General features: G+C 39.1%; 1 protein-coding gene across 2 annotated transcripts in view; it reads left to right on the top strand.

Moving 5' to 3' along the window:
• Nucleotides 1-970: 970 nt before the first annotated feature.
• CENPI (centromere protein I) overlaps nucleotides 971-17,775 on the top strand; it is a 69,206-nt gene continuing 52,401 nt past the window's right edge. Inside the window, exons 1-5 of one of the 2 annotated variants that reach the window (XM_069463629.1) lie at nucleotides 971-1,013; nucleotides 3,519-3,754; nucleotides 4,495-4,632; nucleotides 8,392-8,510; nucleotides 8,797-8,904. In XM_069463629.1, coding sequence (XP_069319730.1) covers nucleotides 3,532-3,754; nucleotides 4,495-4,632; nucleotides 8,392-8,510; nucleotides 8,797-8,904 — 588 coding nt within the window. In that variant the 5' untranslated portion in view covers nucleotides 971-1,013; nucleotides 3,519-3,531. Of the gene's footprint in view, nucleotides 1,014-1,228; nucleotides 1,335-3,518; nucleotides 3,755-4,494; nucleotides 4,633-8,391; nucleotides 8,511-8,796; nucleotides 8,905-17,775 lie in introns of those variants that run through there. The other variant, XM_069463630.1, reaches the window with a different exon arrangement.

The raw sequence follows: 17,775 nt of genomic DNA, 5'->3' as shown, positions 1-17,775 counted from the left end.
GTCTCAATTTTCATGCTTGATTTATAAATAAGAGTTTGTGAAACTACTCTGAAAACTATATAAATATAAGATGCGGTAAATAATCATTTCTGCTGTAGCCTTTTCTCAAATATATCTACTTAAATTCTCTCTCTCTCTAAGATTGCTAAGTTCCCCCTACACTGTTGCCTACAGTTTTTATGTATGTTTTGGCCTCAACAGATCATTGAGAGTCGTTAAATTTATATCTTTTCTCTCTTATTCCTACTCTAATAAGAGAATAAATTAGGGACTAAGCTCAGATCTCGGACTAAGCCTCTGGTGCTGTTTTAGTCACTTTCTTTAAGGTCAATTGATTCCTCAAGGTTAGGAATATTTACATGTTGCCAGCTAGCTACTTGCAAGGTGGCACAACATCTGGCTCAACACACATTTCTAGAAAACCTTGGAGGGTAACCGTACCCATCCTCTGTAAAAGGAGGGAAGATCTAGCCTTTCTTTCCTTTCGCCCTCTAGCTTTACTTGGGGAAATCGACAGACACTTTTAAGTCTCTGCATAGAAGAGGCCGCCTTTATTGTGAAATTTGCGGTTTCATATTTCCCTACAGATTCAAAGTCCCAACACTAGAGGTAAATCTGGGCAAAATGATCACTGTAATTGATAATGTTAAATTCAAGAACCGAAACACTAATTGGCCCGTTTTACGCAAAATGACGAGAGCGAACATTATTAGAACAGTGGGAACGCCAGCCAATCAGCTGCCTCCAGCAGCAACGGCCCACTCGCTGCGCGCCCCCAGGACCGGCTGGGTGGGGCAAGCCGCTCTTCGTAATTTGGTCTGCGTCAGCGCAGGCGCGCGCGCCACCTCCTGCCAGAGCTGTACTTCAACCAATCAGGCTTCTGCAGAGTGCGCCGCTCCGCCCAGCCACCGCCTGGGCCTCCGCAGAAGCGCATGCGTAGGGTGGGGCCTGCTGCTTTGAATCCCGGAGGCGGCATTCGGACTTCGGAGGTTTTGGGCCTAAGAGTGTGTCAGGTGAGGTGCTTTTAAACACCGCGGGAAATGGACGCCCTAAGAGCGGAGGGACTTTCTTAACTTCTGAGAGCGGGACTATCCTGCAAGGTGCGGCTGGGGTCGGGTTTTCCGTGGTCAGTTTCGCCCCCTGCTGGGGCAGGCTATGAAAGGGATCCTCGGGGAGCGCCTCAGGGACAGTTCAACCGGATGGGGTTAGAAACTGCTCCCCAGCCATTTCGTAGGACCCTAGGAAACAATTCGGAATCTGGACTCTCTTGCTGGGTTGAACATACACATTACCCTCTTGCTCTGGCTTCATCTGTTCTAGGGAGGTGGTATTGAGTAAGTGTGATTACGACCATTCCCTTAGTTTTTCCCATTTGAAGCTGAAAACTTAGAAGTCATTCTTGGCTTTTCTTTCCTTTTCCCTACATCGAATTCTTTTATTACTGCCTGTCCAGTCTACCTCCAAAACATAGCATGAATCTAATCATTTTCCACCTCTACACTTTACACACCTTAGGCCTGGTGCAGCCTACAAGTCATCCCTCATCTGGGCTTCTGCAAGAGCCTTTGAATTGGTTTCTTGCCACTCCTTGATCCCTAACATTCTAGTCTTTACACTGCAGCTAAAATGGTCTTAAAACACACATCAGATGGTATTATTCCCCTCTTTAACCCTCCCCTACCCCCATGGTTTCCTATGACACTTAAAATCTAAACTCCTTACTCTGGCCTACAAGTCCCAGTATGATCTAGTCCCTGGCTACTTTTTTGTCTTCATCTCTCACTACCCTTTACCTCTTTCACTCCACTCCCTGCACACTGGTGTTGCTGCTGTTTCTTTAACACACAAAGCTCTATTTTATTTTATTTTTTTGAGACAGAGTCTTGCTCTGTCGCCAGGGTAGAGTGCAGTGTCATCATCATAGCTCACTGCAATCTCAAACTCCTGGGCTCAAGCGATCCCCCTGCTTCAGCCTCCCTAGTAGTTGGGACTACAGGCATGCCACTATGGCCAGGCTAATTCTTCTATTTTTAGAGATAGGGTCTCCCTCTTGCTCAGGTTGGTCTTGAACTCCTGAGCTCAAGTAATCCTCCCACCTTGGCCTCCCAGAGTGCTAGGATTACAGGTCTGAGCCACCATGCTCAGCCTCAAAGCTGTTTTTACTCTAGTCTTAGCATGTCTTCCTCTTCCCTGTCCATGAAATAGTCTTCCACCAGATCTTTTTTTTTTTTTTTTTTTTTTTTTTTGAGACAGAGTCTCACTTTGTTGCCCAGGATAGAGTGCCATGGCGTCAGCCTAGCTCACAGCAACCTCAAACTCCTGGCTCAAGCAATCCTTCTGCCTCAGCCTCCCGAGTAGCTGGGACTACAGGCATGCGCCACCATGCCTGGCTAATTTTTTATATATTTTTTTAGTTGTGCGGCTAATTTCTTTCTATTTTTAGTAGAGACGGGGTCTCGCTCTTGCTCAGGCTGGTCTCAAACTCTTGAGGTCAAACGATCCACCCACCTCAGCCTCCCAGAGTGCTAGGATTACAGGCATGAGCCACTGCACCCGGCCTTCCACCAGATCTTCACATGGCTGGTTCCTTCTTGCATTCAAATCTCAGCTTAAAGGTCACCTCAGAGAGGCTCTCTGAATACTTATTTCAAAGTAGCTTCCTGTTTTCTGTAGCCCTATTTTCTGTTATATCACTGTGTATTACATTCATTATTATTTACTTATTTATTGACTCTCTTACCGCTTCCTCCAGTGAAAGTTTTGTGATGGCAGGGATCTTGACTGTTTGATTATTATTATTTTTAAATTTTTTTTATTGATACATAATGTACGTATTCATGGAGTACATGTTATATTTTGATATAAGCATATAACATATAATGATCAAATCAGGGTAATTAGGCCATGATTCACCTGAAACATTTATCATTGCTTTATGTTGGGAACATTATTTTATCCCTGGTAACTAGACTTGTACTTGACATATGGATGATGTTCAGTAATTATTTATTGAATAAGTGGATTAATAAATGGGGAGTGTTTCTTTCCTGAGAATACTTAGTCTGGCCACCAGTTTGGCTTTTGAGCTATGCAGTCTTAGCACTGACAAAGTGAGGAGCATAAAGTTTAAAAGCAAAATCAAAGAGGAGGGAGAAAATAAGACTGAGTTCATGAGATGAATTAGTTTTGGATTCACTGATATGATGTAGCCATTCTAAGAGAGAATTTGCTATGTTGCCAGTACTCTCACTGTTTTTTTTTTCCCCCACAAGAAGGCCAGTTCAGCTGATGAATGTTACCTTTGCAAGTTGTTTCTCTCTCTTTCTACTTAGGTCAATGGCTTTCTGAGAAAGTTAACCTATAGGTTTTATTTCCTGGATTGTCAACTTATTTATTGTGTGTCTGTTGTATGCTATGTATTGTGTACTAAGTACTGGGAATACAAGCACATGTGATCCCTATCCCTGTGGAACAAAGGGGAGTTTGGCTGATTAATGATAACATTTGTTTCTGAATAGAACCTATGCGGTGATGTCACCTCAAAAAAGAGTTAAGAACTCCCAGGCACAAAACAATACTTCACAAGGTAGTAATAGTCGTCAAACCAAGCTCTCAGCCTGGAAAGTAAAACGGGATCCAAGTGACTCAAAGCACATCTCAAAACATGGACAAAATAGTCCAATGGAAGATTATGAACATGTTGATGATCAAGCTGAAGATGCTTTGCAAATAGCAGTGGGATACTTTGAGAAAGGTAAAGGTGGATTGTTTTCCCTATGAACATCCTGTTTCTGTAAAAACATACATTTATTGGGCACCTACTACATATCGGTATGCTGAGTACTAGGGACACAACAGCAAAACATCTTCTTAGCAGAGTGGTTCCCAATCTGCTGCATATTGGGGTCACTGGAGAATCTTAAAAAAACAAAACTGATGTCCACTGTTAGACATTCTGATTTTTAATTTTTTTTTTTAGAGACAGAGGCTTGCTCTGTCACCCAGACTGGAGTGCAATGGCATGGTCATAGCTCACTGTAACCTTGAATTCCTGGGCTCAAGTGATCCTCCTGCCTCAGCCTCCCAAAGTGCTAGGGTTACAGGCGTGAGTCACCATGCCCTGCCAACATTCTGATTTTATTGGCATGGAATGCAGCTTGGCATTGGGATTTTTTTAAAAGGCTTCCTAGATGATCCCAATGTACAGCAAAGTTTGGGAACCACTGCCCGAGTATTGAAATAGGTTATAGTACAAGTTCAATAATTTTAGTTAGTTTAGAAAAGGAATGTCAGGGCATGTTTGGGTTTTCCTCACTGAAGGTACTATTGCTATTAAATATTATAGAGTTCTAGGGGCTTTGAAGGGTTTTTAGGAAGACACATTTTACATAAAGCTATTCCTTTATAGAATCCCAAGTTGTAATTGTTCAGGCTGAGGACTGAAAGAATCTTAAAGGTCTCACTATTTAATATTGTTTTTTTTTTTTTTTTTAGGTCCCATTAAAACTTCACAAAATAAAGATAAAACCTTGGAAAGGCACTTGAAAACTGTGGAAGATGTGGCTTGTAAGAATGGGTTAGCTCCAGAAGGAATTGACATTCTATTAAATGCGGCACTCAGTGGCAAATTTGGTATGTTAAGAGGGGATACATTTGTCATCAGTTTGCTATTTTGCCTTTTAGACTTTTGTTTTCTTTCTTTCTTTTTTTTTTTTTTTTTTTTTGTGTGACACAGAGTCTCGCTCTGTTGCCTGGGCTAGAGTGAGTGCCGTGGCATCAGCCTAGCTCACAGCAACCTGAAATTCCTGGGCTTAAGTGATCCTACCGCCTCAGCCTCCCGAGTAGCTGGGACTATAGGCATGTGCCACCATACCCGGCTAATTTTTTCTATATGTATTTTTAGTTGGCCAGAGAATTTCTTTCTATTTTTAGTAGAGATGGGGTCTCGCTCTTGCTCAGGTTGGTCTTGAACTCCTGACCTCGAGCAATCCACCCGCCTCGGCCTCCCAGAGTGCTAGGATTACAGGCGTGAGCCACCGCGCCTGGCCTGCCTTTTAGACTGAGTTAGATTTCTCATTGGAATCAGTTGTAGTCCTTACTATTATCTTCATAAAACCAATCTGGTAATATAAAATGGGCCTTTCTTGTGTTTAGACTACCTTATGAGGCAAAAGTTTCTGTATGCATATGGTGAAAATGACCAGTTACCACGCATCTTTACAAAAAAAATGCATAGACTCTTGTCACCAAATACATCGTAACCATTTTTTAGCATTTCTTTCAAGAAGCAAAGATAACAGGCTGGGCAAGGTGGCTCATGCCTGTAATCCTAGCACTCTGAGAGGCCAAGGTGGGAGGATTACTTGAGCTCAGGAATTCGAGACCAGCCTGAGCAAGAGCGAGAGTCCGTCTCTACTAAAAATAGAAAAAATTAGCTGGGCATGGTGGCACACACCTGGAGTCCCAACTACTAGGGAGGCTGAGGCAGGAGGATCACTTGAGCCCAGGAATTTGAGGTTGCAATGAACTATGATGATGCCACTGCACTCTAGCCCAGGTGACAGAGCAAGGGATACTCTGTCTCAAAAAAAAAAAAAAGAAAAGGAAAAAAAATAAGCATAGATAACAATTTAAATAATGTTGCCGTAAGTCTCCTTTAAAAGATCACTTAATCTACTTCATTGCCTTTAGGTCTATTTACCTATGGCAAGCCCCTGTTTACATTGTCTCCATTCCAATGTCTATGACCTTAAAAATCAAGATGCTTTTTCTTTTGTACAAATGCATCCTTTCCTGTTCTAAGTTCATGGGTGATAGTGGAGATGGTTGGGAGAGGTTTTTGGAAATAACTCCTGTTCAATATTCTATTTACTTGAAAAGAAACTTTTAACCTTCTCTCATCCAAGTTTATACTTGGAAGGTATTTTTAGACCTTAAACATCCTAATTTTAAAGGTGAAGAAATGGAGGCCCAGAGTGGTTGAAGAGACTTGCTTAATGTCAGAGCTAGAAGTGGGAAAATCAGCTCTCCGAACTCCCATTCTAGTGTTTATATTATACCACATTGCTACTGTTTTTTCTTTTCTTTTTCTTTTTTTGAACCTCAAACTCTTGGGCTCAAGTGATCCTCCTGCCCCAGCCTCCTGAGTAGCTGGGACTAGAGGTGTGTGCCACCATGCCCAGGTAATTTTTGTATTTTTTGTATAGAGACGGGGTCTCATTATGGTGCTCAGGTTGGTCTTGAATTCCTGGACTCAAGCGATCCTCCCACCTTGGCCTCCCAAAGTGCTAGAATTATAGATGTGAGCTACCATGCCTGGACTGTTTTTTCTACTTAAAAAAATTAAGACAGCTATCAGAACTGTTTGCTTTATTTATTTATTTATTTATTTATTTTTTTTGAGACAGAGTCTCGCTCTGTTGCCCGGGCTAGAGTGCCGTGGCGTCAGCCTAGCTCACAGCAACCTCAAACTGCCGGGCTCAAGCAATCCTTCTGCCTCAGCCTCCCGAGTAGCTGGGACTACAGGCATGCGCCACCAGGCCCGGCTAATTTTTTTCTATATATATAATTTTAGCTGTCCAGATCATTTCTTTCTATTTTTTGTAGAGATGGGGTCTCGCTCTTGCTCAGGCTGGTCTCGAACTCCTGAGCTCAAACGATCCGCCCACGTCAGCCTCCCAGAGTGCTAGGATTACAGGCATGAGCCACCACGCCCGGCCAGAACTGTTTGCTTTATATCCTAAATATTTCCTAGCCCTTGCATGTTAGGTTCCTTTGTGCATACCTTAGTAGCACATTAGCAGGTGTGTGTATATTTTAAAGTAACAACACATTACTAACGGAATTCAATATATGACTCTCAGGTATTTTATTTCTCCACTTTTACTTGATTAGTTTTCTGTGTTTTGCTAGAGAGTTAAATTAATAAAATTGGCTTTTTTTCTTGTAGGTGGTTTCAGATTGTTTGGTTCTAATATCCTGCCAGGAATTCATGTTTAACTGATCAGTGTCTATCAAGATCAGTTGTACAACTCCTATCTCCCCTTAAAACATGTATAGAATGTACAGGTGTTTTCTATTTTGGAATTTTTCTTTTCTGATATCTCAGAAATTAATAGAAGGTTTTCATGATGTCTACTAGGTCTTGAAGTATTTCAAAATGCATGCCTCAGACTCTGGAAACTTGTATATAGCAATTTTAAAAAGAATCTCTGGCTTTCTAGTGTTACCTTTCATTTTTCTGTTAAGCTGGAATTTGCTGAGGTCAAATGTGGCCTCCTTCATTCCTTTTGTTCCTTTTAGTTATTTCTGTGTTGTCCCCTATCCCTACTAGATTGTTACATGTAGCTCTCTTGGTAAGTTGAAACACATTATTTAGGGGTGGATATGCTAGAAATGTCATCATAATCAGGTGCAAAGGGACTTTAGACTCTTTAGAAATTAATTAAAAAACCACTAGGAAGTAAAAGTAGAGTCAGTACTGAATTCCCCCTTTGAATTTAGTACACGTGTAAGGTGTTAATAATGAGATTATTTTAAACTTAGAAGGGTTAGTAGATAGGAGTGGGAGAGAAAAAAAGAAATGAAACCACAAGCGTGGAAAGCAGAGATTTTTATTTTTGTGATTCATTACCTGCCATCACTGCATCCTTTCTTCTCCACAGAGTGATAGGGTAGAAATTGATGAGATATATTTTAATTCTTAAGCTTTAATAAATAGAAGTTGATATTGGGTATATACAAAGCCTGTCTGTGTTATATCACTTTTATTACCAGATGGGAGAACACCATGGAGGCCAGAGAGCAAGATGGAAAGATTTGACTAGTGTAGAATGATACTTCTGCTGTTCCATTTTGCTACTCTCCCCTCCTTTTTGGGGGAGTGGAGGATACAAATATATTTATTCTTAATTATAGCATCTTATGCAAGGTGTCTGTCAGTAGCGTTGAATAAATCAGTCTAGTATGCCATTAAAAATAATCTTTGAAATTTCCTTCTGATTGAAAGGCTTTTTTTGACATATAATTTACCTACCATAAAATTCATCCTTTTAAAAATTCAGTTTTTTAGCATATTCAGAATTGTGCAATCATCACCACTATCTAATTCTTGAACATTTTCCTCACCCCAAGAAGAAACCCTGTACTCATCCCTCTTTTTAAATAGAAATATTTGGGCCAAATAATTTGCTTTATAGTTTATATTAGAGGTTAAAGGTACATTTTTGTTTTGAATAATTTTTAATGATGATAAGAGATACTGAATATTATATACTGCTGTTTTATTGCCTTCAATATAAAGAGAAATTTTTAGGTCTAAGAGTGAATAATAGTAAAGGATCCATTGAGACACTAAAATATAGTTTAATTTAGAGTTTATCTGCTTTCCAGGAAATGCTGTAAACACACGGCTACTGAAGTGCATGATTCCAGCAACTCTAATATCAGAAGATTCTGTGGTTAAGGCAGTCTCTTGGCTTTGTGTTGGCAAGTGTTCTGGTAGCATCAAGGTAATCTTTTTAAACACTTTGATGATAAGTCCTTCAGAACCACTTAAGGGCTGGCCAGGAAGAGCCACTTATAGAGTAATGGCAGTGGCCTTTTGTGCAAAACATGTAGTTTTGGAACAATATAGCTTGATGCAAGGACTCTGGTCAAACAGAAATTTTTACTGAGAAATAAAATCTATTATCTTACTTTGTGCTAGAAGATTCTAAAACAGCCCTGAGGAGGGAATTAAGCTCTTCTGTACCAGTTATATTTCTCTAAAGATAAGCATTTCATCTCTCTCAATAGGTACTTTTTTATCGTTGGCTGGTTGCAATGTTTGACTTTATTGATCATAAGGAGCAAATTAAGTTGCTCTATGGCTTCTTTTTTGCTTCATTGGAAGATGATGCACTGGTAAGTAAAAATTGGACAGCATCAAGTATCAATCAAATATTATATGTATGTATAGTGACATACCATATGTGCTTCAGAGTAATACACAATGTGTTTTTCCTTATTTTAAAATAAATATGCAGCAATGTACAAAGATAACAACAAACATAAAAAAATATATCAAACATACAGACAAGTACAAAGAATAACATTCTATCTTACACCTGTTTCTCACATTAACAAATATAAAATTTATATCATATTTGCTTTGTATTTTCTTTTAAGGAAATAAAAATGTTACAGACATAGTTGATTCCACATTGGAGTCGTCTTTGCTTATCTAGAGTGGTGATTGCCCTCTTATCCTTTTTAAACCACTTTAACAGGGTCCTTTGGGTCACTTACTCTGCATTTTCTTGATTAACACTGCAAAAACCTCATCAGAATTAATGAGAAGGAGAGGATTACTTTTCATGAGTTGCCAATGGACTGATTTTGATTAAATAGCATAATTATTCCCATTGAAAACATTAATAACTCTAAGAAATCAATCTACTGTCCACCTGGAAGTCTTTCAAGGATCATCAGTAGTTCACAGACCATGTGAACCACTCATCTAACTGTATTTGTCTTGAGTTTGGGAAGGGAATTCATTCATCGATTTCCTTTTTAGAAATTGATGTTTCTACTGTGTTTGTTGCATTATACTAGGCACTGTAGAAGATTCAAAGTTTGGCAAGGGTTTCTGTACTCCAGGAACTTAAAATCTATTTGGGGAATTAATGAAAGCACATAGAGTTAAATACCAACTCAAGAGTTAAACTATCAAAGACAGTATATGATAGTGTGAGCATAATAACTGTAATATTTCCAGGAAGGAAGAGAACACTGTAACTCAGAGTGATTAGAAAAAGTGTCATAAAGCATGTAGGTGTTGGGCCTCGAAGGTTGAATAGGATTTGGGATTTGATGAGAGGAAATGTTTGACATTATGGGAATATTTCAAGCAAAGTTGTGAGATTTGTAAATTGTGTTTCAGGAGACCTTAAATAGACCAGCCTGATTTAATTGGAGTTGGTGTTTGGTGGTAAGGCTGAAAGAGTTGGGTAAGGACAGATTATAGAGATCTTTTAATGTGATATTAAGGAATTTGAGTTTTATTCTCTATTCAGTAGGGAAATCACTGAAAATTTGTGGTCAGAATATGTTTAAAGCAGCTTTGTAGGAAGCTGTATCTGGTAGCACCAAGTAATATGAATTAGGAGAGAGCATAGAGGCAGGAAGACTAGTTAGGAGGCTAACATGATAATCTAGGTATAACATGATGAAGTCCTAGACTGGAAATTCTCAAATATGGTCTGTGGACCCCCTGGGGCTCCCTGAGACCCTTTCAGGAAGTCTGAAAGGTCAAAATTATTTTCATACTAATGCCAAGATATTATTTGCTATTTTCACTTTGACATTGGCACTGATGTCCCTAAAGCAATGGTGGATAAAACTGCCAGCCCTTTAAAATGAATCAAGGAAGGGGCACCAGACTGTACTAGTGGTCATTGTATTCTTCACTGTGGCAAAAAACAGAAATGCTAGTTTCACTTAAGAATGTCAGATGAAGTAGTAAAAATTAATTCATCAGTTTTATTAACTCTTCACCCTTTACACGTTTCTTTAATATTCTGTGTGATGAAATGGCAAATACAAACAAAGCCCTTCTGCATACTAAACTACGCTGGTGGTTCTGAGGAAAAGCACTTGTGTGATTGTGTTGTGAGCCAATCTAGCTGCTTTTTTCATGGAACACCATTTTTATTTGAAAGAATGACAGATGTACAAACTATGGTTATTCAGACTTGGGTATTTGGAAGATGTTTTCTTTTTTTTTAACATTTTTTTTTTTTTTTGAGACAGAGTGTCGCTTTGTTGCCCAGGCTAGAGTGAGTGCCGTGGCGTCAGCCTAGCTCACAGCAACCTCAAACTCCTGGGCTTAAGCAATCCTACTGCCTCAGCCTCCCGAGTAGCTAGGACTACAGGCATGCGCCACCATGCCCGGCTAATTTTTTCTATATAGATTTTTAGTTGGCCGTATAATTTCTTTCTATTTTTAGTAGAGACGGGGTCTCGCTCTTGCTCAGGCTGGTCTTGAACTCCTGACTTCAAGCGATCCACCTGCCTCGGCCTCCCAGAGTGCTAGGATTACAGGCGTGAGCCACCGCACCCGGCCTGGAAGATGTTTTCTTGAAAATGAACAAAACAAGCCTATTATTTCAAAGAGAATAACTGGCAGTATTTTTTGCCAATGGTAAAATTTGAGCATTCAAGTGAAAATTTGAAGTTTGGAAAATTTGAATCTGCTACTGTGAACCTGACAGCTTCAAGATACTTACACTTTTCTGATGAGATTGGTGACCATATTAATGTGATTTTTTGATATTATATAATGAATTGTGTCAACATTTGGAAGGTTGGTATAACTCAGTGAACCAATATTTCCAGATGAGCAAGCATGTTACAAAATTATGCATGGGTAAAACAGCCATTCAAAATGCAAGATACATCAATGAATTTTAATGGAACATAGTACAAAGCTTTTATTGATAAAGTCTCAGATTACACTTTGTAGCTGTAAGAATTTAAGAACTACTACTTGTCAAGTTTTGCTATAGTATGAAAGAATAATATCCACAATTTTCTGGGAAGGCTATTAAAATATTCCTCCTTTTTTCAACTACATATCTGTAAGGCTAGATTTTCTTTATGTAATTCAATCAAAACAAATATTAACAGAATGTAGAAGCACAATCCAACTCTATTCTATGAAGCCTAAAACATTAAAAAGATTTGTAGAAATATAAAACAATGTCACTGTTTTTGCTATTTTTTTGTTTGGAAAATATTATTTTTCATAGAATGTTTATGTTAGCATGTAATAGGTTTGTTTTTTAATGAATTAATAAACATTAAAAAATTTCTCAGGCCGGGCGTGGTGGCTCACGCCTGTCTGTGATCCTAGCACTCTGGGAGGCCGAGGCGGGAGGATCGCTTGAGTTCAGGAGTTTGAGACCAGCCTGAGCAAGAACTAGACCCCATTTCTACTAAAAATAGAAAAACTAGCTGGGCATTGGTGGCGTGTGCCTGTAGTCCCAGCTACTCGGGAGGGTGAGGCAGGAGGATCGCTTGAGCCCAGGAGTTTGAGGTTGCTGTGAGCTAGGCTGATGCCATGGCACTCTAGCCCAGGTGACAGAATGAGACTGCATCTCAAAAAAAAAATTCTCAGTTTTAATTTCTAATATGGTGAATATTGACAGAATCCAGAAAAACAAAAGCTCTTTGGGGTTCTCCGATTTTTAAGAGTGTAAAGGGTCCTGAGACCAAAAAGTTTGAGAATCACTGTCCTAGACTAAGAGGGTGGCAGTGGGAATGCAAATGAAAAGACAGATTTTAGGGAAAATTGTAAAGGAAGAATTGACATGACCTGGTATCTAAACTGGATTAGGGAAAGGCGGGAATTAAAAATCCGAATTTGTAAGTCAGCATAACTCAGAATGACAGAGGAAATTTGTGAGAAGGAGCTAGTTTTGGAAGGAATTTAATATATTTGGGTTTAGATGTACAAAATTTGAGGTCACAAAGCATCCTATATAAATTCGCTCACTGAACATTTATTAACTACAATCTATGTCAGGCACTGAACTAATGTTGAGAATACAAATGTGAACAAGACATAATAGCTAATTTATGTGAGGCTTACATTCCAGGTACTAAGTGCTTTATATACACAATATTTCATCAACTCTAAATTGCTATTAGTTGTAAGATGCACCATCATCTCATAAACCACTAAGAAAGATTGCTGCCATTTAAACTGTCACATGACATTGATTATAGGACTAGTTTGGTTTTCAGAGATGTTAAAATGTAGAAAATAATTGTTATAATATATAAACTATTCTTTCCAGTCCTGTGGGTCTGAAAGTTTTTTTTTAAATTGTCACATCAATATTCTTAAAAATTTTTTGAGCTATTTTCTATATCTGTGCTGATCAGTGCAGTAGCTACTAGCCTCATGTGACTAGTGAGCACTAGAAATGTGGCTAGGTTAAACTGAAATGTGCTTTAAGTGTAAAATGCATATCAGATAAAATATGGTTTTAACTCATTTAAACCTCTTGGCAGCCTTATGAGGTATACACTATTATCCACATTTTAGAGATGAGGAATTTGAGGCACAGAGAAGTCAAATAATTACCCAGGGTAACATGACTAGAGACCCTGGATTTGTGGAAACTTATATATATCATTCCTGTTTTAGAGATGAGACAAATGAAGCATAGAAAAATAACTTTGCTAAGATAAGCTACCTTGTAAGAGTCTCAAAGATCTCTAAATATAGTGGGGAGAGAGGTAAGTAAGTGCAATGCAATAAACCCTATGATAGTATCCACAGGGTTCCATGGGGGTATAGAGGAGAGGTGTCAAATAGACTAGGGATCAGGGTTAAAATTGTAAGAATTTGTTTTTGACAGGAAGAGAGCTACCTCTGCTGACAATAAGTAAAAAGGGTGGGTGTTGACGTTAATAAATTTGTGGATTAGTAGGGGACACAATTGAGAGAATTCCTTTCTAGTGGTCTTGATGATTGTTTTTTTTTTTTTTTTTCAATTTTTCACTCAAGGAAGAGGTGAGGTATGCTGAGAATGAAAAGGGGAAGATACAATGTTATGTTTGAAGAGAGTGCAGATTTTGAAATGGCTGCTGGTGGGAATGGGATCTGATTAGAGACTCGGTTTTGAGGGCCCAGATGAGGTTAGCACAAATTTGTGACATTACTAATATGCAAGAGTGGGTGATTTTTCCAGTATAGGGCAAGAGGGCAAGAGAGTGATAGAGCTGATGGACCATGGGGTCTAGAGTGAAAAGGGAAGAAAGTGAAGACAGAAGAGGGCACATTTGGAACACATATAGCTAAGGTTTGGGATGCCTTAATGACATTCAGGAAGTACAGCAATTGTCCTGTCCCTTGGTATCACAGTACCTGTGTGGGTAGGGAGTGGTGGTGGAGGGACTGGGGATTGGTTCTGAGAGCCACAGCCAATTCCCTGCGCCTGCCGCCTCAGATACCAAAATCCGCATGTGCTGAAGTCTGGCAGTCAGTCCTTTGTAACCCGTGGGTAGGAAAAGTCAGCCCTCCTTATCCACCCCAGGATACTATATTTTCGATCTACATTTGGTTGCAGATATGGAGGGCCGACTATTGGAAAAAAAGAAAAAAACACGTATAAGCGGGCCTGCGCAGTTCCAACTTGTGTTGTTCAAGGGTCAGCTATATTGGGATTAAAAACTGGAATGATAGGATGTTGTAATATTGGAATTTAAGATTTCAGTGTAACAACAAGATTCAGAGACCATGGAGTGGGTTGCTAAAGTAGAGTAAGGGAATGAAGGTTATTGGAATCGGCATTTTCTACATACTTAATGGATTTTTCGTTGATGTTGTTGGTGCCCGTCGATCCAATTACTGAGTGAGGTATGTTGAAAATCTCCCACCACGAAGTTTTTCCTTAAGTTCTATCAAATTTTGCTTTATATATTTTGAGTCTGTTATTAGGTGTATGCACAATTAAAGTTTAATCAAACCTTTTATCATGAAGTAACCATTTGTCGTTGGAAATGCTTTTTAATTTAGTGTATTTTGTCCAATATTGACATTGATACCCTAGCTTTATTTTGGTTAGTAGTTGCTTGGTATATTTCCATATTTTGATTTTTTAAAAAATCTTTTTCTGTTGTCATGTCTTGGATGCCTCCTTTAAATAGCATATAACTGGATTTTATTTTTTGATCCTATTGGATGAGTTTTGCTTTTACCTGGAGAATTATTTGCTTTTGTAGTGATTATTGATATAGTAAAAATAAATTTAGATATCTTATTTTGAGCTTTCTAAAGGACCTGGTTTTTTCCCCCTAATTTTCCCCCGTGTCCTCTTTCTGTTGGATTGATGGCAGTATTTCCCCTATTCTTGCTTGGAAGTTACATACTCTGTCTATTCTTTCTGGTGTTTTAACACACATACTTAAAAGGTAACTGGTATCTTTACCTTGATCTTGTGTAATATAAGGACCTTTGAATGCTTTAACTGATCACACCCCTGCTTGCTTATATGCTATTGTTGTATGGTTTTAATTCTAGCCAATTCTTCTCCACATCCCTCCATATATACACATAAAGTAAACACTATAATCTTTGCAGTTGATATTTGTTTAGATTTGCCCATGTATTTACCAATATCTTTGCTCATCATTTGCTTTTACATCTTCAATATGAGGTCATTTTCCTTTGGCTAAAAGTATATCCTTTATTCCTTTTTTTTTTTTTTTTTTTTGAGACAGAGTCTCACTTTGTTGCCCAGGCTAGAGTGAGTGCCGTGGCGTCAGCCTAGCTCACAGCAACCTCAAACTCCTGGGCTCAAGCGATCCTCCTGCCTCAGCCTCCCGAGTAGCTGGGACTACAGGCATGCGCCACTATGCCCGGCTAATTTTTCTATATATATGTTTTTAGTTGTCCATATAATTTTTTTCTATTTTTAGTAGAGACGGGGTCTCGTTCTTGCTCAGGCTGGTCTCGAACTCCTGACCTTGAGCGATCCGCCCGCCTCGGCCTCCCAGAGTGCTAGGATTACAGGCGTGAGCCACCGCGCCCGGCCCTTTATTCTTTCAGTGAGAATCTTTTGATGGAAAATGCTCTTTGTCTGAAAATGTCTTTACTTTGCCCTTGTTCTTGAAAATTGGTTTTGCTGTGTAGAATTCTAGTATGACACTTAAATTCTCTCAAGATATTGATGATATTATTTCACTGGCTCTTTGCTTTTATTGTTGTTGAATTAGTCTAATTGTAATCTGTCTTCTTTTCTCTCTGGCTACTTTTTTTTTTTTTTTTTAGAGATGAGGTCTCACTGTGTTTGTCAGGCTGGTCTCGAACTCCTAGGCTTAAGCGATCCTTCCACCTCAGCCTCCCAAGTAGCTGCGACTATAGGCGCACACCACCATGCCCGGCTTTCTGGCTGCTTTTTAAAAACAGCTTTATTGAGATATAATTCATACCATACAGTTCACCCATTTAAAGTAAAGAATCTGCTGGTTTTTAGTATAGATCACAGATATGTACAATCATCAGGTGTAGTCAGTTTTAGAACATTTTCATCATCTCAAAAAGAAGCCCCATACCCTTTAGCTATTCCCCCTCTATTTTTCTATTCCCCGCCCTGGCCCTAAGTAACCCCTAATCTATTTTTTTCTTCTTATAGGTTTGTCTATTTTGGACATTTTATGTAAATGGAATCATGTAATATGTAGTCTTTCATGACTGGCTTCTTTTACTTAGCAAAAGGTTTTCAAGTTTCATCCATATTATAGCATGTATCAGTACTTCATTTTTAACCTCTTACAACTTTTGTTTTTTTCACATTATAAAATGCACCATTTTAACCATTTTAAGTGTATAATTCAGTGGCATGAATTACATTCACAATGTTGTGCGACCATCACCACTATCTATTTTTAAAACTTTGTCATTATCCCAAACAGAAACTTTCTACCCATTAAACAGTAACTCCCCATTCTGCTTTCTCCCTGCTGGTAACCTCTAATCTACTTTTTGTCTCTGAATTTCCCTATTCTAGGTACTTCATTTAAGTAGAATCATACAGTATTTGTCCTTTTGTATCTGCTTTTTTAACTTAGCATAATGTCTTTAAGGTTCATTAATTTTGTACCACGTATCAGAACTTAATTCCTTTTCATGGCTGAATAATATTCTATTTCTTTCTTTCTTTCCTTTTTTTTGGGGGGGCAGGGTCTCGCTCTGTTGCGTGGGCTAGAGTGCCATGGTGTCAGCCTAGCTCACAGCAATCTCAAACTCTTGGGCTCAAGCAATCCTCCTGCCTCAGCCTCCCCAGTAGCTGGGACTGCAGGTGTGTGCCACCACACCCAGCTAACTTCTTCTATTTTTAGTTGCCCAGCTAATTTCTTTTCTGTTTTCCAGTAGAGATGGGGTCTCGCTCATGCTCAGGCTGGCCTCAAACTCCTGACCTCAAGCGATTCTCCTGCCTCGGCCTCCAGGAGTGCTAGGATTATAGGTGTGAGCCACTGCATCAGGCCTGAATAATATTCTATTATATGTATATATAGTTGGCCTTCTGCATCTGTGGATTCTGTATCTGTGGATTCAACCAACTGCAGATTGAAAATATTTTTAAAAAGCCGATAAAAATAATACAAATTCAAAAAAATACAGCGTGGTGGTTCATGCCTGTAATCCCTGCACTTTGGGAGGCCAAGGCAGGAAGATTGCTTGAGGCCAGGAGTTTGAGGTTGCAGTGAGTTATGATGACACCACTGTACTCTAGCCCAGGTGACAGAGTGAGACTCTGTCTAAAAACAAACAAACAAAAATAATGACAGCATTACAATTATTTACATAGCATTTACATTATATCAGGTATTATTATATAAGTTTTTTTTTTTTGAGACAAGGTTTTGCCCTGTTGCCCCTGCTAGAGTGCAGTGGCATCATCATAGCTCACTGTAACCCCAAAGTCCTGGGCTCTAGCAATCCTCCTGCCTTAGCCTTCCGGGTAGGTGGGACTACAGGCATGTGCCACCACGCTTAGCTAAGTTTTGTTTATATTTTGTAGGGACGGGGTCTTGCTGTTGTTCAGGCCAGTCTCAAACTCTTGACCTCAAGCAATCCTCCTTGCTCAATATTTAGCATTCCTACTTACACTTTGTTTTTGGAAACTGCACATTCTTTTATTTCATGACCCCTCAGAAATGGCTTAAATAGCTGGATACAATATAGAAAACATTGCTAAACTGGCAAGAAAGCAGGGAGAGTCA

The sequence above is a fragment of the Eulemur rufifrons genome, chromosome 30 (assembly GCF_041146395.1).
Source record: "Eulemur rufifrons isolate Redbay chromosome 30, OSU_ERuf_1, whole genome shotgun sequence".
Classification (NCBI taxonomy): domain Eukaryota; kingdom Metazoa; phylum Chordata; class Mammalia; order Primates; family Lemuridae; genus Eulemur; species Eulemur rufifrons.
The sequence above is the reverse complement of the archived record's forward strand: the minus strand, read 5'-3'. Positions and strand labels throughout refer to the sequence as shown.